The sequence below is a fragment of the Postia placenta genome (genome assembly GCF_002117355.1).
Source record: "Postia placenta MAD-698-R-SB12 unplaced genomic scaffold POSPLAscaffold_6, whole genome shotgun sequence".
In the NCBI taxonomy this organism is placed as follows: Eukaryota; Fungi; Basidiomycota; class Agaricomycetes; order Polyporales; family Adustoporiaceae; genus Rhodonia; species Rhodonia placenta.
This window is the reverse complement of record NW_020169837.1, coordinates 1,566,378-1,589,876: the sequence shown is the minus strand read 5'-3', so window position 1 is coordinate 1,589,876 and position 23,499 is coordinate 1,566,378. Positions and strand designations below refer to the sequence as shown.

Sequence of the window (23,499 nt, the reverse complement as noted above, 5' to 3'; positions counted from 1 at the left end):
CTACATCCGAGAGGCCAACTTAGTGTTATATACGAAAAGATAATCACATGATTGATCTGAAAGTGAGAGCACGTGAGGAGTCAGAATAGCTGAGCAGTGCATTCGGGGGTTGTTGGAATGCACTGGGTCAATGCATCGATGGACGATCTCGATCTCATCAAAGCTATTGGCCTCCTGCCAATATGCTTTGATGTGGCTCCTGTCATGCTACGACCTCTCGCTCTTTCTCACCACCTTCCCCTTGCCGGTTATTGTCTCGCTTAGCTCTCCCTGGGTATATATACATGTTGTGAGCATGCGGAGACCTCAGCCGTCTCACGCATTGCTCGCAGGTATGTTCACGACCTACTATATGCTCATATACAGCCGTCTCACGCATCGCTCGCAGCACTGCTCACAGTACGGTCTCAATTTTCTTTCCCTCCCACCCCCCTTACACATTGTTATAATTTCTCTTGGTGTTCCCTTTTCTTTGTTTTTCTTTGTCTTACGAGTCTCCATGTTCGTAGTAGACTGTGTGTGCCTTGAGGCTGTCCCCGCAAGGGGTGGGCCTGAGCACGAATAGAACACACCCACACCCCCCTTGCATGGTTCCCCAAATCGCGCAATTCATGTTCCACACAGCTTCATCTCAGCTCTCCTCCTCAACCCCATCTCCTCGTCACGATAAGGCATTGACGAATAAGAGGAGGATGAACACTATAGAGGGGCTGGTGCAACTGGACACCGAGTCATCCCCGAGCGCTGAGGTTTCAGCATCTAAATACTTATTCTTCGCTCCTAACCCTGATGTAGGTCTTATTTGTTTGGATTCACGGAGTAGCAATCCCAGCTGCATTCGGTGCACCCTGCTCAGCCTGTTAACCATAATGAGCTCTGCCGAGTGTCTTTGGTCAGGTCTCATGAGATACATGATGCTACATTGCATTAAGATTAGGAGAAGTTATATAGATTACAGCAAGCTCAATACAATTTGTTTGAATGTCTTTCTCTTTGGATACTAGTAGTCTATGAGCAATTCTCTGGTACTTGGAAGCACATGAAACAAATGTACCTGAACTTCCCTGCTACTCAGCAATGATGTGGCCTCTTGGTCAGCATTCGATGATATCACTCAATGTATATTCTTCATATGGTTCAGGCAACACATGAGCCTTTGAAGGCGTGAATGCATGAGACTGCGAAGAGTGCCTAACCGAATGAGATCATTGCGCTCACACAAATGAAATAAATCAAGACCTACGTCGGGGTTAGGAGCGAAGAATAAGTATTTAGACGCTGAAACCTCAGCGCTCGGGGATGACTCGGCGTCCAGTTGCGCCAGCCCCTCTTCTGACTCCTCACGTGCTCTCACTTTCGGATCAATCACGTGATTATCTTTTCGTATATAATTCGGAACACTAAGTTGGCCTCTCGGATGTAGGAGCGAAGAACGCGATTGTGGGGCTGGTTTTAGGAGCCTGAGATACCACTGGGTCTAGAATAATCACCCAGATTTACGCCTTGTATTTTTACGTTGGGCAAATTACCGGTTAATTAACAGATAATTAACCGGTAAATCGGGTCGATGTTAATCAGAGATTCATTGCGTTCTATTGGAGGATGTCTTCGAAAGCAATATACTTGGGATCTTTACCAAACAAGTACTATCTCCCCGCAGGGGTCTAGACGAACTTGTAGAATGGAATCGACCTTTAAACCTTGTCGGCAGCTGATCTGACTGAGCTCCAAAACGGCTGTTGCCGGGCTGTAGCCTGTGAGACGACTCAGAGCCTCTTCTTACTTTAATTCTTATTTGCCATACGACGGGTTTATACTTTACATTCTTACATCTGGAAGGGGGACCCCTAGATATGGATCGACTGACATCCATGTCTGCATATCGTTAGCAACGCAGACTACCTTCCACCGGGCCAGATCAAGTATTGCAAACGTTGTTTCCGCGCTCCGCTCTTGCCTCGCACGATTGTTCAAACTTACCTCATCCATTCCCGCCCATCCGCCACCCTCTGGCGTTTTTCTTCTGCCAAACGGCACGGACTTACATAACGGATCAGATTCAAAGTCCAATTTGCATCCGCAAACCGTACAGACCCTGCGGGAAGGCACCCTGCACGCAAATATCTGGTCGCCGTGTTGGTGCGTGCACGCCAAGTCGCCGGCGTCACGCTCGTCGATTAACACTCCCATGCGCGATGAACACGGCATTCTCTCGAAGGGTTACGAGCCCGGAGGGAAGTATGAAGATTTTGTGCGTCGTCGGGCGCGACCAATGGTATTGGCGCGCACCCCGGTGATCTGTACTGGCAGGATTCTCGTGCATGCAACGCCACATCTCGATGATTCTTGGACCTCGAATCTAATCTCCAGGGGTTAAAGCACGACTTCTGCATCCAAATTGCACGTCAAATAACCTTTCTCTAAGGGAAATTGGATGCCATCCGGGGTAAGCATCGGGAGCATGAGGCCCTGTTGTTGACGACACGGCCGTAAGGCTCTAGAGAAAGATATTCCTTCGAGTGAAATTAATGATGCTTGAGGGCGATGGCGATTCGCTCGCTTTGTACAAAGTGCCGGTCAATACCCTTGGGGACAGAGTATCACCGCGGTATGTTTCTACGCGCACCATTATTTCACAACGCTTATTGTTGATCGATCATATGGCAGAGGAACGCGCAAAAGGTGTCGCCTTCTGTCTATGTGTAGATTGGGACCACGCTACGGATCTGGGATGCCGTCTGTCTAGCGGAATCCCACCAGATGCCACCCACCATCGCCGACCTGCGCAGTTTGGACAGGCGGCCATCAGTTCGCAAGATTGTGATCATCTGCTATAGTCGACGTGTTATCGCAGCGTCCAGCTCTGACACTACGGAGTACAAGCCTGGGTACAAGGTGCCATATGTAGTCGGATGTATACCGTCGACCCTGACACTCATCACACGCAGATACCGCAGGATAGTCATGCGTATCCGTTCTCCACCTTCTATTCAACAGTGTCTCCAACTACCTCGCGAACACCGCCCAATCTCATTTCACGTTTTGATGGCCGAATTATCGGCTGGCATCTTAATCATAATGTGCCATTTGGTTGGACATCGAGCGGGAAGAGACATGGGTTCTTCAGGTTCTACCGTCCGGCCACCCAGCTTTCTTGCAACACCTTACTTGACCATCACTCCGCACCTCGGATCATATGAGGGTGCGCGCGCCATGGTGCTGCCACATCATAGTCTGCCTTCCTGCAAGACTGGAAACGTGACCATGTGTGCCGACGGTATATAAACAGGCCAAGCATGAAGCATCCCAGGATATCCGGCGTCGCAGCACACGAACAATATGCTCTCCTCGCACTATAGTCATTCCACCCCACCCTCGATCGACCATTGGATACTATTCCCTAGCTTCGACACTTCTGGATTTCGTTCATGGATTTATTCTTTCGGTGAGCACCCTGCGCATCTCCAGCCTGCTTCATTGTCTCATAAGTATGAAGCTCGATCATCTATTATCACAACCCTCCAGCATTCAATCCAGATTGGCGCAATCAGAATTACTGAGGGAGAGCAAACCACGTTGATCGGTACCCGTGACAAGAGTGATACAAGTATTGGTCTGGCCGTCCGGGATGAGCGGTTTTGGTTGCGCGTATTGACGTGAGTATTACGGAATGTTTTATCTATTATCTCAAAGTAGCTGACATTGAAGTACAGGTCTGGAGGTCTCGGCTGTCAGTGCCATAGCTACTATCTCTAGGTCTTGCATAATCATACCGTACAGTCAGCGAGGCCTACATGATGGGCGAGATTGAGGTCGACGACCTCACCGCAATCCTTGAAGTGAAAATCTTTTTTCTTTCAATTTGTCGTCAGTGTTGACTGGCTATGTGCATAGCTCTTTATCGACAACCTATCCGGAGTCACTGCGGTGTCGTCCATCTTCTCACGCATGACAGCGCTGGCGACGAGTGTATCTAATGCATACATCGGCCAGTCCCGCCTCAATGCCCGGATGAACGCTATCGCGTCCTACGACCAATCAAACACGCTCTTTCAGGTGCGTCCGACCCCACTTGTTCCGGGTTTCCCTCGCTGACACACAAATGGCCTGCCGTATCTGCAGGCGTTCCTAAGCAAGGAAATGATGTACTCCTGCGCGCTCTGGAGCGAGGAGGAAAGTGGCGTCGCCGGCGACTTAGTCGCTGGCCCAACGGCCGCCGACCTCGAGTGTGCTCAGCGCCGGAAGCTGCATCATATCCTACGCCAGGCACGAGTGCAGCCCGGACATCGCATTCTCGAGTTTGGCTCTGGCTGGGGCGGACTTGCTATAGAGGTGTGATTGACCAGCGGTTATTTATGAGCGAGACTTATAGTCTTGGGATTCGCAGGCAGCGCAAAGCTTCGGTTGCGAGGTCGACACCCTCACCTTGTCAAAGGAGCAAAAGGCCCTCGCGGAGGAGCGCATTAGGGTGGCGGGCCTGGAGGACCGCATTCGTGTCCATTTGTTGGACTACCGCGACATACCCGCCGAATTCGAGAACGCGTTCGACGCGTTCGTCAGCATCGAAATGCTCGAGCATGTCGGCCCCAAGGTACTACATCGGCTTCATAAGCGAGGAAGTCGGCAACGCGAAAAAATGGAAGCTGATTTTGCGTTCTTCCTCCAGTACTACCCCACCTACTTCAAGCTAGTGGATTTTGCGCTTAAGCCACGGAATGCGACTGCGGTGGTTACCTCCTCCACTTTCCCCGAGGGGCGATACAGCGATTACCAGTGAGTGCCAAGTGGGGCCGTGGCGCAGTTCCTGACTCCACATCCTTCGGTGTAGAGCGGTGGATTTCATGCGAAAGTATATGTGGCCCGGTGCGTGCCTCCCGAGCGCAACGGTGCTGGCGAATGCCGCCCTCACCGCGGCACAAGGCCGCTTCACTCTTAACCGCGTCGAGAATCACGCTGCACGTGCGTCCCGGCTCATTATCACCCGACAGAAACACTGACTGTTGGACGTACTGGCTTTCTATACATACAGACTACCCGCGTACCCTCCGGACGTGGGGTCGCCGTCTGAAGGCCAACCTGCGCCAGGACGTCATCGCAATGGAACATCCCGCGCTCAAGGATGACGTGCAGTTTGCGATCTTCATGCGCAAGTGGGAGTACCAGTTCGCGTATGCGGAGGCGGGCTTTTTAAAGGGCTACCTAGCGTGTCACATGCTTACGTTCACCCGCACGGTAGGCCTGAACATATTGGGACCGATCGCGCAGGGCTAACCTTTACTTTCTTGCTGTCAGGACGATGTGGCCCCGATTGCTTAAAGGATGCTAATTATACATCTATGCTTATGGCATTGTACCGTCTTCCACTGCTTTGTGTAGGTAACTAGTCTGCTAGAATACGCGTTGTCAAAATGTACATGATGCTGAATGCAAGTTCATACGAGGGGAGGGGAATAAAAAGACGACATACGATACGGGCGCAAGCCGATAGTGAATACAACGGTTCTTGAGGATAGGCAACATTTCCATGAGACGGACGAACGGATTGTAGGAGACGGCGGAATTGCCAATCATTCATACTCGTCAAAGCGAGCAGGTCCATTTCCCGTCACGCTCAAACCACACCTGCCCCTTGGGCAAAATGATGGTCTTGAGTGTTGGGCACGACTTGTGCCATTGTTTGACTATTTCTCCCTCCTCGTCGAAGCGGGCGCCGAAGCCAGCCACGAATGTAACATAACGCAGGTGGGCGAATCTGGACAGGAAGGGGGCGAATGTGAGGAGGGTTTGCTATGCGACTCCGCGTCAGCCATCGCAAAGGACATGGTGCGATAAGACTTACATGATCGTAAAACGCTAGAAGCACTACGACATGAAGCGCCTCCAGTTGTGGAAAGCGCTCGGACATTTCCAACAGTAGCTTGGATGGCTGTCTGTTGTCCAACGCCATGACGGTGATACGCTTGATGGGTCTGCTCGACGACCGGACCGTGTCCAGTATCGCGTAGCCATCTTCTGCGAACAAAGAAATAGATACGGCCTCGACGGGCCGTCCCCGTATGACCTGTTCCAGCACGGGTATGCCGGCGTGCACGGACCGGACGGACGTGAGGCGGGGTAGAGCGGAGGGCGACAGAATGAAAGGCATGCTCGTCTGAAATCCACGCAGGGAGAGTTCGTGAATCAGAGGCTGCGTCTCCAGGAACTCCGCAAGGGCACCATCGCAGCGCGCGGAGGTTGCCAGTGTGTGTAGGGAGAACTGGACCCCAGAGAACAGCCATGAGAAGTTGAACTGATTGTCCTGAGACGATAGCTCGAGCGAGAGATGCCTCAGTGACTTGACTTGCTGCAACGCGCGCTGCAACAAGCGGAGCAAGGTCCCGATAACCTTGTGGCCTGACCAGTCGATCTGTAGGCGTTGCACGAACCGTGCATGGGTCGGCTTGGATGCGAGGGTGGAGAGACAAGTAACGCATTTGAGTGGGGACATCTCTAGAATGTCGCGGTACAGAACGCGTACTGAAATATCATGAAACAGGCTGTTTGCCCTGAGAACAGATGGGATGTCGCGCTGAGGAAGGTGCTCGACGATGAGCTCAAGTAGCTCGACAGGTAATGGCGGAGACAGCAGCATGGCAAGCAGCGTGCAACTTCCTGAGTTTTGTGTAGTTCTGAGAGCTACTCAGGGATGGGGGATTTGAGGAATGTCCGAGCGTTGCAGTCTGGGTACTAGTGGCAGTTTGTAACGAACAATCGAGTTTCCACGTGCCAGTCTGCCGCTCATACTGAAATGGCAAGTACTGTACTGTATTCGCTCTCAGTCCACTCGAGACACTAGAATATTCATGCGATGATTCGCTTGCCTATCAGCCTCCTGGAGTGCTAGCTCGTTATGAAATCGCAGCTCAGGCACGTCCCGTAGCGCGAAGGTGGGATACGACAGCCTGTGGTCGGTCGAACGGATATGACTCTGTGCTTATAATTTGTAGATAGTCGGCTGGGCTGTCCATGCATGCATGAATACCACAGATAATGTGGCAACGGCCCTGAGACGCGACAACTTGAAGTATGCAGTCTGAGGGGTTGAGAATGTATGGATCTGTTAACTGTGTGTACCGCGCGTACCGTCGTACGAGGAACGCCATCGTAGTACTACTAAAATTCTATCAGGCTCGAGGCTTTATACCCACTGCGGTACCGGGTCTTCTGGTACGTCTTCTGGTACACTTAGCTTGCATTGAAGTATCGTTCTCTTATATGAACTCTGTTAGCCTCGTTTATTGGGTGAAAGTCAGCAACCTGAGGTAGCCGTTTCGAAGCCCGCCCGTGAAATCAGGTAACGGCACCTGGGTGGGGGGATGCTCCTCGAAGAGGCGGGCAACATAATCCACGTTGTCGTCTCACAGGAATAGAATGCGCCGGGGGGGGGGGGGGCGCATTCGCGGGACTCGATGTCGTGAGTAAAATTGAGATAGACTCGCAGGATTTTGCACACCGCTCATGGACGCCACGAGCGCTGGACCATATGCCAGAGACGTGCGCGTTGTCATCGTCCTCATCGCTGCCGTCGCGGTCGTCGCTGTCACGCGCGATGAATCTCCGCATGGTCTGTGAAGCGCGTGGAGCTAGAGGAAACGCGGAATCTTGGTACCCATCATAATGACCGCGGACCCGCCAATCATGATGTATGATGTATAGAAGCGATTTCGCTTTTGACGTCATCTTTCTCTTAGACGCAAGCATGCGGCAATGCCAACAAGCAGATTCTTCACGCCAATATGTGTGAGCAATCCGACAGCTTGATGTCGAGAGAACATGGAATACACAGACTACATATCGCTGTAGCGATACTGTAATCAGATTCTCGGACTACAACGGAAGACAGCTCACCCACCACCAAATGCGAGCTTTCAGAGTGATAAAAAGCTGGATGTGGGTGTCGAGGCAGGCAGCGCGAAAGCCTCACCAACTTCTTTCTTCTCCGTTGAACGATGGCCGAGCAAAACGTACAGACTAATAAGATTGGCTGGGGTCGTACGGACATACACACCTGCCGTGAGTGTGTCTGTCTTATCGAGAATGACAGAACTCCGCGCGCCAGTCAGGGTGAAGCCATGCCGCAATCGACGAAGTGCTCTGAGTCTTACGCAGGAGAACATCGCGTTGTTTACCGGGCGATCTTGGTCGAGCTCATTCGAGCGCGATCACAACCGGCAGATCTTAGCAACACCGAGATTCAGAAGCATGCATATTAAGCCTGAGGTAAAAGTAAAACTGACCGTCAGTAATGTTAGTACTGGCTGCGAAATAGCACGCTGCACACTCCACCAAATTTCTGAAGTCAGAAAACCATTCAACCATACCAGCACCTGATCTTATTCTGCAGGAGCATTCACTTTGCAATTACGGCAATAGTTTAGAGGACAGCCACCATGCGTAATCAATGTTCTGAAATGAGAGTTCGTGAGACAATTATACGGTATAACAGGTATATATCATAAGCGGTGAGAGCGTGTGCATCTAGAGCCGTGGGCGCATTATGCCGTCTTCGTCTTGCTGCCGTATCGGTACGCCTCCGCCTGTGCCTCCGCCTTCACACCCTCAGCCTCAACCTCGGCGATCATCTGCGTCTCCATTTTAGCGAATTCCTCGCTACTCACGCCCGCCTTCTTCATGGCTGCGACGCGTGCGCGGTATTGCCGGTACTTATCGTCGGTGCCAAACAAGCGGTCGCACCACCGGAAGGACGTCGAGAAGTTGTTCACGAACGCCATGTGGTGGAAGTCGTGGTGCTCAGCACCAGACCAGAAGGGTAGGATGTGCTGCAACGACCAGGGGAAATCTGCGGAAATTGTCAGCAATGAAGCTAATCTATACACGTGCCCGGACATACCATAACCACTGTGCGCATCGACGGCCTGGAACAGACGCAGCGTAATCCACACATACATGGTGAAGATGTGCAAGTTGCGCGCGAAGAAGCAGTAGAGCAAAGGTCCAGCAATGGTACCCGTGCCCAGGATCATGACCTCAGCAGGGTGCGCGTACTCCGCAGCCAGACCGAACGGCGCAGAGTACTTGTGGTGGATTTTGTGGATGTGCTTGTACAGCGGACCCCAGTGCAGCGCTTGGTGGGCTAATGCGGATGTCAACAAGATGCTCACAGAACATAGGCGGCACATACCAAAGAAGTGGAACATGTCCTCGAACACGAAGAAGAACGCAATTTGTGGGCCCATGATCTTCAGCGACGGGAACGGAACCTGCCATGTCGACATTTCGAACATCTCAGCCATTGGGTGGAAGAACCAGATCTACAGGACATGGTGAAGGTTAGTGCCGATGATACATAGCCAAGCACCAACTCACCATGGGAAGCTCGATGGTGAAATGCGAATACAGAACGAGTTTTGTGCACTCCCATTGCTCCTTTGCCGTCGGAACCTTGTTGGGCTGCAGCTTCCACTTGCGGAAGTATGGTATTGAGTCTATGATGATCCAAGGAATACAACGACCGAAGTAGACAATCTACACGGCAAGGTCAGAGTGTTACGGACACTGACATCAATTCACCGTACCTCATGAAGTAGAAAACTCATGAGACCCGTCGCAATGACAGGGTTGCCGATCCACATATACCAAGCTGCCCATTGAGTCTCCACCCAGTTAAGTTTACTGAAGTCGGTGTTGGCATACAACACGTCGGCCGACTGGTACAAAGGTGCCGTCGAGTTCATCGTGCCGCGAGGAGAATAAGAACAACTTGCAGCTGATGAGGCGTCCTCACGGGGAAAGGAAAGACGCAGACTGAGAGGAGACCGTTGCCAGCTCCCACAGATATATACGTCGCGCTGGTGGTACGATTGTAGGGGCAGAATATTTCAGTACCTGGGAATATTACGTAATATTGCCACCAGGTAAGCCTCGACACGTGGTCTGGGACTATCTGGAGTTGTTTTCACGCGTTCTCGGCCGCCGCGTGAGTATTGTCCAGCTTGTCCTTTTGCGAGTGGTGTGAGCAGAGATATTTCGACTCTCAATGAAAGCAGCCCAGAGCTCTTCAGACGTATGACCTTGGACGCACACAGGCGCCCGGCTATCCCCGTTCAGTCGATTTCAATATCATGGTAGCTATAAATGGTAAGGTGACACAAAGGCAAGCGTGATTCCAAGTATGGATCGACTGCCGTATATGGTTAGCAACGCGATCTAGGATACAGGACTCTTGTATGGCCTTGGCATGTATGTCAGGACAATGCGTGTATCACAAGTTTGACGCATGTTTGGCATGATGTCTTATTCGAGTGGCCCCAAAACCCTAAAAATGGGTTAGGTCTCACTTGGTTCCAGCACGTGATCTGTGTACTTGACGCAAGCGGGCAGACCAATTTTCTTTTTCTCTTCCTCTTCACTCGCTTTTCGGCAGGTCGGTCTCTGGCAAAGCGAGCGAAGAGGAAGAGACCCACCAAATCAGATCCAACGAAAATGGCATTATCGAACCCCCCAGCAGCGAAAACGGACACTGTCCGACCGGTCCTTGCGCGTGCGGCGAGCAACTATCCACACGGACTACCTGCGCCGCCAACCATTCCCTCGTCGTCGAACATGGACGCGGTACTAGAACTAGCTGATGGTTCCGCGTTTCGCGGGATCAGCTTTGGCGCGGAGGGAAAGAGCATTGCGGGGGAATGCGTCTTCCAGACAGGTCAGTACATCAAACATTATTCGAGTCGAAGTCTTATCATGTTCCCTGCTAGGTATGGTCGGGTACACGGAGTCTCTGACCGACCCGTCATACGAGGGACAAATTCTGATTTTGACGTACCCTCTTATCGGCAACTACGGCGTTCCTGTGCGCCCGAGTTCGGACTCGATCGAGGACCTGCCGCCGGACTTCGAGTCTTCCCGCATTCACGTCGCGGCCGTCGTAGTTGGCTACTATTCAGAATATTTCAGCCACTTCCTCGCCAGCTCTTCGCTCGGGGCATGGCTCAAGGAGAGTGGTGTGCCCGCCATCTACGGTGTGGACACACGTGTACTCACGAAAAAAATCCGAGAGCAGGGCTCCATGCTCGGGAGGGTCTTGGCGAAGCGACTCGATCCGCATGTAGTTGCTGGGCGTGCGCTAGTGCCCAACTCCCAGCCCGCGTCGCGCGCGGCTTCGCCGGGCAGCTTGTCAAGTAGCGCTAACTGGCGCGAAGAATACATCGATGTGCCGCTCCGCGACCCGAATCAGGACAACCTGGTTGCGGTCGTGTCCACCGCGTCGCCAAAGGTGTACAAGCCGGTGATAGCTCCCCGCATGCACCCTGTCGAAGACCGACCGCTCCGCGTGGTCGCAGTCGACGTAGGCATGAAGTACAACCAGATCCGGTGCTTCACGCATCGTGGTGTGGAGCTCAAGGTCGTCCCCTGGGACTACGACTACATTGCAGAATCGGAAGAGCCGTTCGATGGACTGTTCGTATCGAACGGGCCGGGAGACCCGACCATGGTCGAGCCTACGATCGTTCGCCTTGCCACGGCCATGGAAAAAGCAGACAGGCCGATCTTTGGTATTTGTCTGGGTCACCAGCTGCTCGCGCTCGCAGCCGGCGCGTCGACATCGAAGATGAAGTACGGTAATCGCGGTCACAACATTCCGTGTACTGACGCGCTGAGTGGGCGGTGCTACATCACGAGCCAGAACCACGGATTCCAGGTCAATACGGACACGCTGCCGGAAGGCTGGAAAGAGCTGTTCAAGAACGCGAATGACGGCAGCAACGAAGGCATCTATTGCGTTGACAAGCCGTTCTTCTCCGTGCAGTTTCACCCAGAGTCAACGCCTGGACCTCGCGATACAGAGTTCCTGTTCGATGTGTTTATCCAGAACATCATTGACTGCGCGACGACGCGTACGCTTGTCCCCATCTCTATGCCAGGCGGCCTGAAGGAGGAGAACGAAAAGCGTGTACCACGTGCGAACGTACAGAAGGTGCTCGTACTCGGTTCGGGCGGTCTGTCGATCGGCCAAGCAGGCGAGTTCGACTACTCTGGCTCACAGGCGCTCAAGGCACTCAAGGAGGAGGGCATCTACACGATCCTGGTCAATCCAAACATTGCAACGATTGCGACCTCGCGCGGCCTGGCTGATAAGGTGTATTTCCTACCGGTCACGCCTGAGTTCGTGCGCAAGATTATCAAATACGAGAAGCCAGATGGTATCTACGTGACTTTCGGTGGGCAGACCGCTCTCAATGTCGGCGTGAAGATGAAGGACGAGTTCGAGGCGCTCGGCGTGAAGGTGCTCGGCACGCCCATCGACACGATCATCACGACAGAGGACCGCCAGCTGTTTGCAAGCGCGATGGCTGATATCGGCGAGCGCTGCGCGCAGTCGGACACTGCGACGACGTTGGACGAGGCTGTTGTGGCCGCAAACACAATTGGATATCCTGTTATCGTGCGCGCAGCATATGCACTGGGTGGTCTTGGATCTGGCTTTGCGCAGGACGAGAAGCAGCTGAAGGCCCTTTGCAGCAAGGCGTTCGCTACAAGTCCTCAGGTGCTCGTCGAGAAAAGCATGAAGGGCTGGAAGGAGATTGAATACGAAGTTGTGCGAGATTGCCGGGACAACTGCATCACGGTCTGTAACATGGAGGTCAGTTCGATATGCTTCGTTCTTCCTCCTTCTGCGTGCTCAGTCTGGACGCGCAGAACTTTGACCCGCTGGGCATTCATACGGGCGACTCCATCGTTGTAGCTCCTTCACAAACACTTTCGGATGCCGACTACAATATGCTTAGGACGACAGCCATCAACGTCATCCGTCACCTCGGAGTGGTAGGAGAGTGCAATATTCAGTACGCACTTAACCCGACTTCCCGCGAGTACTGCATCATTGAGGTCAGTTCCGGCCTATCATTGATACCCTTTCGTATACTCACTATGGTCTTCAGGTGAACGCTCGACTGTCCCGTTCGTCCGCTTTGGCGTCAAAAGCTACCGGCTATCCTCTCGCCTTCATTGCCGCGAAGCTTGGTCTTGGTATCCCCCTCAACGAGATCAAGAACTCGGTTACGAAGGTCACGAGCGCGTGCTTCGAGCCCAGCTTGGACTACGTTGTCGTCAAGATTCCTCGCTGGGATCTCAAGAAGTTCAGCCGCGTCAGCAGCCTCCTGAGTAGTAGCATGAAGAGTGTCGGAGAAGTCATGAGCATTGGTCGCACATTCCAAGAGACCATACAGAAGGCTATCCGTGCGATTGACGACCAATTCCTCGGGTTTGCGAAGGTCAGAGAATGCAGTTTGTATTTGAGCATCCTGAGATTCTGACACTGGTATCTGATTATAGAACGACCTCCTCGAAGATATTGACGAGGAGCTCATGAACCCAACGGACAAGCGTATCTTTGCCATTGCTGCGGCATTCTACCGCGGCTACAGCGTCGACAAGATCTGGAAAATGACCAACATTGACAAGTGGTTCCTGACACAGCTGCAGTCGATTCACCACATGGAGAAGCAATTAACGTACGTTTTAAATAATTTTGCCACCACTTATGTGTCTAATTGTATCGCTCAGAACATGCACTGTATCGAATATCGGTAACGTGATGCTTCGACAAGCGAAGCAGCTTGGCTTCTCGGATCGCCAATTAGCCGTTTGCATGAACTCCACAGAACTTGCGGTCCGGCGCCTTCGCCAGGAGTACGGTGTCATGCCCTTTGTCAAGCAAATCGACACTGTTGCCGCAGAGTTCCCCGCCTACACCAACTACCTCTATACCACTTACAACGCTGTCGAGCATGACGTGACATTCGACGATCGCGGCGTCATGGTACTTGGCTCCGGAGTCTACCGCATTGGTTCCTCTGTCGAGTTTGATTGGTGTGCCGTTCGTGCTATCCGCACGCTGCGGGAGAACGGGCTACCCACGGTCATGGTCAACTACAATCCTGAAACAGTCAGTACTGACTACGATGAGGCCGACCGTCTCTATTTCGAAAACATCAGCCTGGAGACTATTTTGGACATCTACGACACGGAGTCCTCCAGGGGAGTCATCCTCTCAATGGGTGGCCAGATGCCAAACAACATTGCCCTTCCATTGTATCGCCAGAATGTCAAGATCTACGGAACGTCGCCGGAGATGATCGACACAGCAGAGAACAGGTTCAAGTTTTCGCGTCTTCTTGATGAAATAGGCGTCGACCAACCTTCGTGGAAGGAGCTATCCAGTTACGACGAGGCACATGCATTCTGTGAGAAGGTCGGATACCCGGTCCTCGTCAGGCCCTCATACGTTCTCTCCGGTGCGGCCATGAACGTGGTGTTCAGTGAGAACGATCTATCTAGCTATCTCTCCCAGGCGACCGCAGTGTCACGAGAACACCCTGTCGTCATTTCGAAATACATCGAGGGGGCGAAGGAGATCGAGATGGATGCCGTGGCCAAAGGCGGCACAATGATCATGCACTACATCTCAGAGCATGTCGAGAACGCGGGCGTGCACTCGGGTGACGCCACCCTCATTCACCCACCGCAGGATCTTGATCCAGAGACCGTGCGTCAAATTGAGGAGGCCACTGCGAAGATTGGAAATGCGCTCAACGTTACAGGACCGTTCAATATCCAATTCATTGCCAAGAACAACGAAATCAAGGTCATAGAGTGCAACCTCCGTGCGGCTCGCTCATTTCCTTTCGTATCCAAGGTCACAGGTGTCGATGCGATCGAGATGGCTACGAAGGCGATGTTGGATTTGCCTGTCGAGCCTTATCCGTACATCGGGCTTCCCACGGATTACGTCGGTGTGAAGGTACCGCAGTTTAGTTTCAGTCGACTGTCGGGAGCGGACCCCGTTCTCGGCGTAGAGATGGCCTCCACAGGCGAGGTCGCCTGTTTCGGCAAGGACAAGTACGAGGCCTATGTGAAAGCTCTCATTTCTACTGGTATCGTCTTGCCGAAAAAGAACATACTGTTCTCAATCGGCAGCTACAAGGAGAAGCTCGAAATACTTCCCTCGGTCCAGAAGCTGCATGCAGCGGGTTACAATATTTTCGCGACCTCCGGAACAGCGGACTTTCTCACTGAACACAACGTCCCTTGCAAGGTAAGTGCGCTGACCTGTCACGCATTGCATGTTCTCACGCTATGCACGTAGTACTTGGAGACCCTGGGAGAGGACAGCGAACAAAAGTCGGAGTATTCGCTCACGCAGCATCTTGCGAACAACCTCATTGATATGTACATCAACCTGCCGTCGAAGAACCACTACCGCCGGCCCGCGAGCTACGCCAGCAAGGGCTACCGCACGCGCCGTATGGCAGTCGACTTCGCTGTGCCCTTGATCACGAACGTCAAGGTTGCGAAGCTCCTCTTTGAAGCATTGTTCCGCCGACTTCCATTGGAAGTATCCCCGGTTGACGCGAAGACGTCTCACGACACGCACGCGTTCCCCGGCTTCGTCAACATTGCGGCTTTTGTACCTCATCTCACGATCCCGGGAAGCCTTGATCTCTCCGATGCGACGAAGGCTTCCATTAGCGGCGGATTCGTGAGCTCTCTTGTTTTGCCGGCCGGTCAAGACGACAAGATAGTCGACGCGGCGTCCCTGGGACGTGCGCGCGCCAACGTGGCCGGCTCTGCATACTGCAACTATGCATTGAGCATCACCGCAACGGGCAGCAACGTCAAATCCTTAGATGAAGAAACGGAAGCTGATGTCAAGGCGCTCTTTATCCCCTTCCATTACAACGAGGCAGATGGTCAAGTGTCAGTGGTCGCAGAACACTTCTCCTCGTGGCCAATTGACAAGCCCATCATCACGGATGCAAAGGGCGCTGACCTGGCCCCCGTGCTGCTTGTCGCCGGGCTTCATAACCGGAGCCTGCATGTCACTAATGTGCAGAGCAAAGAGGACCTGCTGCTCATCTCGCTCAGCAAGGCCAAGCAACTCAAGGTCACCTGCGATGTGTCCGTCTATTCACTATTCTATTCTCGCGCGGACTTCCCTGGTGTGACCTGCTTGCCCTCGGCGGATGACCAGAAGGCGCTCTGGCAACGCTTGGATGTCGTCGACGCATTCTCGATCGGTACAGTTCCCTACCAGCTTGCACGCGAACTGGGTAAGGATGCCTCGGCGGCATCTGGAGTTGAGGAGGCGCTGCCTCTCCTCTTGAACGCGGTCGCCACTGGTCGCCTGACCCTGGAACAGATCCGTCAACGTCTGCACGACAACCCCGTCCGGATCTTTGGCCTCCCCGATCAGAGCCAAACCAGCGTCGAGGTCATCACTGGGCGCAAGGCGCCATTCCGAAACAATGCTGGATGCTGGTCTCCACTGGAGGGCACCGTCATCAATGGTGCCGTGGACAGGGTGCTTGTCCAAGGGCAGACCGTCTTCCTCGACGGCGAAGTCACGTCAGCGCCGCATGGAAGGGACATCTCCAGTGCGATGATTGTGCACCCATCTGCCGAGCGCAGACTGTCTGTTTCTGGACCAAGGCCAGATGTCGGCGGCAAGGCACCCGATGCAGCAGTCGCAGCGCAGGCTCCCCCGGCGACCATGGCGATCTCATCATCCACGATCGCACCTCAGTACGGGCCGACGGTCGCTCCGCACGCCATCACGCACCTGACGCCGCACCCCGCCTACCACCGCAAGCACATTCTCACCGTGAAGCAGTTTACGCACCGGGACATGCACGATCTTTTCTCGCTCGCGCACGAGATGCAGCTGCAGGTCGAGCGCAACGGCACGCTCGACGTGCTGAAGGGCAAGGTCCTCTGCACGGTGTTCTACGAGCCGTCGACGCGCACCCACTCGTCCTTCGACGCCGCGATGAAGCGCTGCGGCGGCCAGGTCATCAACGTCGACGTCGACGCGTCGTCCGTCCTCAAGGGCGAGACGCTGCCCGACACGATCCGCACGCTCGGGTGCTACGCAGACGCCATCGTCATCCGGCACCCCGACGTCGGCAGCTCGCAGCTGGCCGCCAAGTTCTCACCTGTCCCGATCATCAACGCGGGTGACGGCATCGGCGAGCACCCCACCCAGGCACGTAGGCTTCTTTCCCTCGCGACGAGCGCCCTGCTAACGCTAACGCCGCACTGACATGACAGGCGCTCCTGGACGTGTATACGATCCGCTCGGAGCTGGGCACGGTCAACGGGCGTACGATCACACTCGTCGGCGACCTCAAGAACGGGCGCACGGTGCACAGCCTGGTGACGCTCCTCTGCCTGTACTCGGTGCGGCTCAACTTCGTGTCGCCGCCCGCGCTGGCGATGCCCGCGGGTGTCGTGTCCGCGGCGCGGCGCGCGGGCGCGCAGGTGCGCGTGTGCGAGTCGCTCGAGGAGGTGCTCGGCGACACGGACGTGCTGTACGTGACGCGGCTGCAGAAGGAGCGCTTCAAGGACGAGGCGGAGTGGGCCACGGTCAAGGACGGCTACCGGATCGACCACGCGCTGCTCGCGCGCGCGAAGGAAGACATGATCGTGATGCATCCGCTGCCGAGGGTCAATGGTGAGTGGCTGGTCCGTCTGCTGCTTTGAGTGGTGGAATGTCCAAATGTGCGCGCATGCCGCATTGGGCGAACTCCGTAGCGGGAGACGCCGGCAGTGCTGGGGCCATTTGCGGAGGTGTATCTACCACTAAGCCTGGCCACGATAGTCAAGCTTTGCCGCCCGGCGGGCCCCCATCCTCCGGCGCGGGGTGGAGATGAGAAGATGAGACCTGGCCCTTTGCGAAAGGCCGTCACCCGATCCCTCATCGGGTGGCTTCACTGTTACCTGTCGTGGCGCGACTCGCCCGTTCCATTATCAAATTGTCCGAGTTGCGACACATACCAAGCGGCGATGCTGACGCATGACTCCTTTCGCAGAAATCGACCCAGAGGTGGACTTCGATTCTAGGCGTGCGGTCTACTTCCGACAGATGCGCTATGGCTTGTTTGTACGTAACCTTGTTCGCCATTGCGCAGCGTAACGACGACGGCTGACCGGGGCGCCTGTGTATCTAGATCCGTATGGCTCTCCTTGCGAGCGTCATGGGCTGAGCGGCCCACTAAAAATACCCAAGTTGTTCTCCGGCAGCACGGAGGCAGCACATGGAAGCTCATGAGAGCTTGAAAGCATCAAAAGACAATCTAGGGAGCATCGGGCCATGAGGAAGCCACAACCACAAATGTATACTAGCCAGCTGATAATGCCTGCACCACCAACACCGTACGTACGTAGAGTCATCGAGCGAAACACGAAAATGTCGTATGTAGCGATAGCCAATTGTCATGTGTTGCATCATCTCGCGAACATGTTATGGACGCAGAAGCCCCGCACCACGCCGTAGCACTCCACAGTAGGCAGTATTGCGCGTTTCATTTGTGGACCACATTGCGACTGACGGCTCCGGAGTCAATCTGATTCGGGTGTTTGATACGACGGATTGATTTGTCTACTGTGACGCGGCAGTGCCCTAAGGCTCTCGCGCAGCACAATTGCAGTCTTTTAAGGTGCTCGTTGACTGGCTTCTGTATTGGTGCACGTCGGAGGATCCATCCCCCGATTCGCCGCCACACTGTCGGTCTCCCCGTCAAAGAAATAGTATGGGAATAAGTAGTCTCGTTTCGGGGGATGCCGAGGGCATATCGAGGACCCCTGCGAACACCCACTTTAATAGTGGATCGTAAAGGCATGTCGCTTTGCACCGATGAGCTTGGTTTCGGCAGGGAAAAGCGCAGAGAGCTGGACATTGCCACCTGGTATGCACAGGTCGTGTGCATCGTCCTTGAGCTCCTGTTCCACCAATCGTTGGGAATGGCCAGAGAGGATTATGGAATGCCACCAGACCCAAGCCGTGCATTTTCGACGACCACCCGGCAATTTGCTACTGGAGGTCTAGAACTGTGGTCAACATATAGTGGTTCTCGCGCGCCGAGGCGGCATGCCATACAAATCGAGCCGTCAGCCGTGGGATCGCGAGACGCCCGACTCGATCACTCTCAATCGACGATCTGTCTTTGCCACATCTGGTACCTGTACATCCGGCTTCCATGCGTGAATGCACCAGAGCGTGTCCAATGGAGGAGACGCGGCGCACCAACAATTACGGCGCAACGACCGACTATTACGCGCAGATGCGTCCGCAATCCGCCTGGCGCGGTGGATCCCCGCAGTGTGAAGTAGACGAGCTGCAGCGCGAGGGTTCTTGCAAGCGCACGCACATGTCAAACGAAGTCGTCGAAACTGGCACCATCTGAGACACCCGCACGGACTGCATTTGCCTCCGCGACGCCAGCGCGGCCCCAGGTTCAGGGCATGCTCAGGCCATCCTGATCGCAGGCCCCGCCCCGCATGGCCGCAGACGCCCCGCACCTGGCAGATGGAATGGAATCGCGGTGTACATACCCACTTTGTCAGATGCAACGCAGGCTACCGGCCGTTCCTCTCACTGCAGCCGCGCATCAGTGAACCTTAACGGGCCCCAGAAGATCCTCTTATGCATTCATACCGGCTCTCGCGTCCCTCGACGTGCTTCTCGTCCTGCGTTCCCTGCACGCCGCCCGACTAGCCCAAAAGCCATGGCCTCCAGCCTCGACGAGCGTGCCCTCCCCCCGCCCCCCTCGCCCTCGCCCACCCACAGTGCACCCGACACCGCGCACGGCCCACACGACGCCCACGAGGACGAGCCCGCCGAGCTTACAACATCGCCCATGACCCCCGTCGACGCGCCTGGACCCAGCGCAATGCCCTCTCCCGAGCCTTCCCAGCGTCCCGAGCCCCCTTCCCGCTCGGTCCCCAGCACGCCTCCCCAGCAGATCGAGGCTCGGCCGTCGCCGGTAGCTGCGCCTGCCCCAGCCATCACCATTGCCGCGCCTGCCCCCGTAGTCGCCCTCTCCCCTGCTCCCATCACGACGAACTTCGCAGGCCCATCGCATCCGCCTACTCGGACACCCTCTCTGGATAGGCACCTATTAGACGAGCAGGGGCAGTTGCTGCCGCAACAGCGGCAGCGCTCGGAACGTCGTGCACACGGCAGCATCCACAGCGGGCGATACGACGATGGCGCCCCGTATGGCGGTCCTGCATACAGCAACGGCTATGGCGGCGGTAACGGGTACGCACCCGGCGTCGCGCTTCCTGCGCTCGCGCGCGGGATGAGCTACGATACGCGCTACCCGGCACCACGGGTACCACGGGCCGCCTCTCAGATGCACTTTGGCATGGCGAGCCCCGAGCACGTACGGTCGCGCGTGTCGAATCTGGATTACGGCGCGGCGCCTGTCCTGCAAGAGGACGAGGCAGAGAAGCGCATGTCCGATGCCGGCATGTCCTTCAGCTCGGTGAGTGTGCCGCACTGCACGGTGCGCGAGTCCGCCACTGACGCAGATCCGTGCAGATGCGGGAGAAGAAGCTGTATGATCGACTCAAGCCCACTTTGGACCACGCCAACGGCGAGCGAGTGAAGGCGCGCAGAAAAGGCATGTTCCCTGCACCGCGTCAGCTACTTGACGTCGTATGACCGACAAACAACTTATGCTTACCGCCGTCCCCTCCATCTGTCAGCCCAAATGAACGCATATGCGCTGAACGTCTGCATCGGCATCCAGGTCGTCCTGGGGGCGCTCACCACCGGCATAGCGGCGTCCGGCTCCATTCGATCGGTAAGCGCCCTTCCCACCGCCACAGAGCTATGATGGCTGACCGACAGCGGCGCATACACAGACAGGGATCGCCGTTGCCATCCTCGGCGGCATGTCGACGCTCGCCGCGTCGTACCTTGCGCGCGCGCGCGGCTCGGGCGAGCCGGAGCGCTCGCTCATCCGCTGCAACGACCTGGAGCACTTCATCCGCGACCTCGAGGCGTTCCTGCTCGACAAGGGCCACGTCATCGGCGTGGAGCTCGACAGAGACGTCAACCGCTTCCGGCGGCGCTTCGAGGAGATTCTGGGGAACGGGCAGCAGAACCAGAGCGCGCCCGTGGGCGGGACGCCGCCGATGGGGCAGGCGCATATGCAGATGCAGCAGGTGCAGCAGATGCCCGAGCTGATGAAGGAAAAGGGTGTGATGCCTCCTGTATGAGTGCGGCGCGACCGTGAGCTGCATGTGTGCGCTCTTCGTTTCTGCTGCGTGTAGGACACAACACTGCGAACGCGCGACGATGAACCAACGTTTGGGAGGACAAGACTGTTTTTACACTACCCTTATATTATTACTGCATGCCTGGGACGTTTACGACCCCTGTTTTGTGCTGCGTCGCAGTGTTGTGTTGGTACGCGTACATAGCATGAGCATGGCAGATGCAAGATGTATTCCCCTTAGAGCCTAGAGGTACGCCCGCGGCGACGTGTCAGCCCTGAGACAATGATCGTGCACCAGCATATAGCGTGGAATCCGTCATGCAAAGCCTTCCAAGAGATGCAAGTCGAGAGTAGACAACGTTTGATTAGTTTCGTCCGTCGAAGTAAAGTGGTGGATGCGGCGCGCGTGCAGCGAGGTCCGGCGCTCCGCTAGTGACACGGTCACGTGATGATAGCAGATTCCGGGCTCGTCTTGAACACGGTGATGTCGACTGTTCTGAAGTCCTACTATTGTCCGCTAGCGTCGACGGCGACACGGCGAGCTTCAATCGCAAGTCTCATGGCACCCTATGGTTATGCAAATAGTATTTGCAGGAATACGGCCAGTGCTGCAGCAAGTTTATACGAGACTCTGAGGTATTCAAGGAATGATCTACACACAGCTGTGACTGTCTGTGGATGACAGATACTAGCGATGAGCGATCTTGCAGTATATGAGTTGATCATGGTAAGATACTAAAACCTGAAGGTCGTCTCTCTGTGATACACGTGTCCCCTGATAAAATACGAGCTGAACAAGTCGCCCACGAAGGCATAATATTGCCCGGGTCGCATCGGTCGTCGGTGCCTGAGCGGCCAGAAAAGGTGGGCGCTCCACGAACGAACGAGCGAGCGACAAGGAGTCGACCTTGATGAATCGGATATTACCATCTGAGAGAACGTTCTCTGCCTCGTATCAAAATGTACCGAGAATGTTCATTAGATGCGGTATGCAAGTGGCCATTTGGTCCCGGCAGGCGGAGCTGCCAACTTCCTTCTACAGTTACTTAGCTCAGGTCTGTGCTATTGGGCGACATCAACCGCCTGGCGACGCGACAGGCTCGTCCACACAAACACGATCACGTGGCACACGCCGATCGTTGACAATGACAGGTCCCCGATGATGGTGGCACAGTAAATGGCCTTCATCGACATCGACGACTGGCATTCCGTGAGGACATCCTATGACGGGCTGAGGCACGGAGGTTGTGAGAAGTGGATAGGCGAATTGCAGACGCAGCGCGATGCGCTGAAGAGTGTCCACCTTCTGCAAGCAGTCCTGATCGGGATCTCGCTCGACGGGCGACGTCGACGATCGGGGCAATGTTGAACATGCCATAGCCAGCGTCCGTCCGCCCGCCGCCGACACCACGCGTGGCTGACGAACGCGACGCACAACGTGACCGACGCGTCGCGGCGAGGCTGACATTCAACAAGAGACAAACAACGCCACACTCCTCGCTGCCTATAAATCCCTTGTTCCCTCCGCGCTTACCAGTTCGACGCTTTGACCTCCAACCATCACCATTAGGTGCGCCTCCGCTCCTCTACGCCTCCTAGGAAATAGGTACTCACCTGCATTGCTTGTATTGTCTCGCTCCCTCCTCTACTGTCTCTTCGTCGTCGCCTTTGTCGTCGTCCATGCCGCGGTTGGACGTCGCCGCTGTCATTGCAGCTTTATTTCACTGATAGGTATATGCATGTGGTATGTCGCCTTGTCTATTCATTTATGGCCTGCCTGCTGATCATCGTGTCTCGTTTGCTTCTCTTTGTCATCGTCAACGTCGACGCCACAAATTCGACACCGTCGCTGCTGAGAAGGCTTGAAGCACGGCTGGATGACGAACACTAATCTCGGAGGTCTAGTATTCCTTACAGAGTCAGGTATGTTCTCATATCATACCTCTGGAGTGCCACTCACCTAGCTCGCTGTCGTCTTTGTTCATTCAATGTGGCACTACCCAACGACCTCGCTTTCATCATTGTCGCCGTGCTTTGTGCATCGCTATGGGCATCTCCAGGTAAGCAGTCTTCCTTACCCTATAGCTCAGTGTTCATTGTCTCATGGTTATCGTGCATACTCGTCCCCTCTACTTGCCACTGCCGCGCTGGACCCTGCGATGCCACATGCCAGACCCCCGCAAAAGTGTCTCCCTCCAATGATCGGGATGGGGCGAAGGGAGCCCCGCAAATATCTCTCCTCTGTGGGACGGGACGAAGACGACCCCAGCAAATGTCTCCCTCCAACGATCGGGACGGGGCGAAGACAACGTGGCAGACCGATACCTAGGCAAGCAGCACATTACATTTGCGTGTGGTCCACTTACTCATTGTTGTGTCGTATCATTTGTAGGATCAAGCTGGCCCCCGCAAAAGTGTCTCCCTCCAACGATCGGGA

General features: G+C 55.0%; 6 protein-coding genes across 6 annotated transcripts in view; 4 read left to right on the top strand and 2 right to left on the bottom strand.

The window, feature by feature from the left end:
- Positions 1–3,428: 3,428 nt before the first annotated feature.
- POSPLADRAFT_1046304 (hypothetical protein) lies at positions 3,429–5,418 on the top strand (the record flags this gene model as incomplete). Its single annotated transcript, XM_024478997.1, has 11 exons — positions 3,429–3,445; positions 3,552–3,656; positions 3,714–3,730; positions 3,781–3,839; positions 3,895–4,056; positions 4,123–4,332; positions 4,388–4,591; positions 4,667–4,773; positions 4,829–4,959; positions 5,030–5,232; positions 5,377–5,418. 11 exons carry the CDS (start codon positions 3,429–3,431, stop codon positions 5,416–5,418), a joined length of 1,257 nt encoding a protein of 418 aa, XP_024339737.1.
- A 162-nt stretch (positions 5,419–5,580) lies between these two features.
- POSPLADRAFT_1141814 (hypothetical protein) lies at positions 5,581–6,631 on the bottom strand (the record flags this gene model as incomplete). The annotated part of the gene is made up of 2 exons (XM_024485348.1): positions 5,581–5,787; positions 5,840–6,631. The coding sequence occupies 2 exons, from the start codon at positions 6,629–6,631 to the stop codon at positions 5,581–5,583; spliced, it is 999 nt and encodes a 332-aa protein (XP_024339736.1).
- Positions 6,632–8,534: 1,903 nt separating this feature from the next.
- POSPLADRAFT_1141381 (hypothetical protein) lies at positions 8,535–9,734 on the bottom strand (the record flags this gene model as incomplete). Its single annotated transcript, XM_024485295.1, has 5 exons — positions 8,535–8,839; positions 8,891–9,133; positions 9,182–9,311; positions 9,367–9,525; positions 9,576–9,734. 5 exons carry the CDS (start codon positions 9,732–9,734, stop codon positions 8,535–8,537), a joined length of 996 nt encoding a protein of 331 aa, XP_024339735.1.
- Positions 9,735–10,482: 748 nt separating this feature from the next.
- POSPLADRAFT_1065958 (hypothetical protein) lies at positions 10,483–18,289 on the top strand (the record flags this gene model as incomplete). The annotated part of the gene is made up of 10 exons (XM_024482023.1): positions 10,483–10,702; positions 10,755–12,640; positions 12,697–12,885; positions 12,939–13,271; positions 13,333–13,511; positions 13,564–15,094; positions 15,146–17,041; positions 17,107–17,509; positions 17,868–17,938; positions 18,006–18,289. 10 exons carry the CDS (start codon positions 10,483–10,485, stop codon positions 18,039–18,041), a joined length of 6,744 nt encoding a protein of 2,247 aa, XP_024339734.1. The 3' UTR covers positions 18,042–18,289.
- A 2,435-nt stretch (positions 18,290–20,724) lies between these two features.
- On the top strand, positions 20,725–20,937 carry POSPLADRAFT_1084496 (hypothetical protein; the record flags this gene model as incomplete). The annotated part of the gene is made up of 1 exon (XM_024483029.1): positions 20,725–20,937. A coding segment is annotated over one exon (213 nt), but the record flags the coding sequence as incomplete, so codon positions are not given.
- Positions 20,938–23,221: 2,284 nt separating this feature from the next.
- Positions 23,222–23,499, top strand: part of POSPLADRAFT_1141902 (hypothetical protein) — a gene marked incomplete at both ends in the record, with an annotated part of 1,476 nt that continues 1,198 nt past the window's right edge. The window contains one exon of the mRNA XM_024485360.1: positions 23,222–23,413. Coding sequence (XP_024339732.1) covers positions 23,222–23,413 — 192 coding nt within the window. The remainder of the gene's footprint in view (positions 23,414–23,499) is intronic.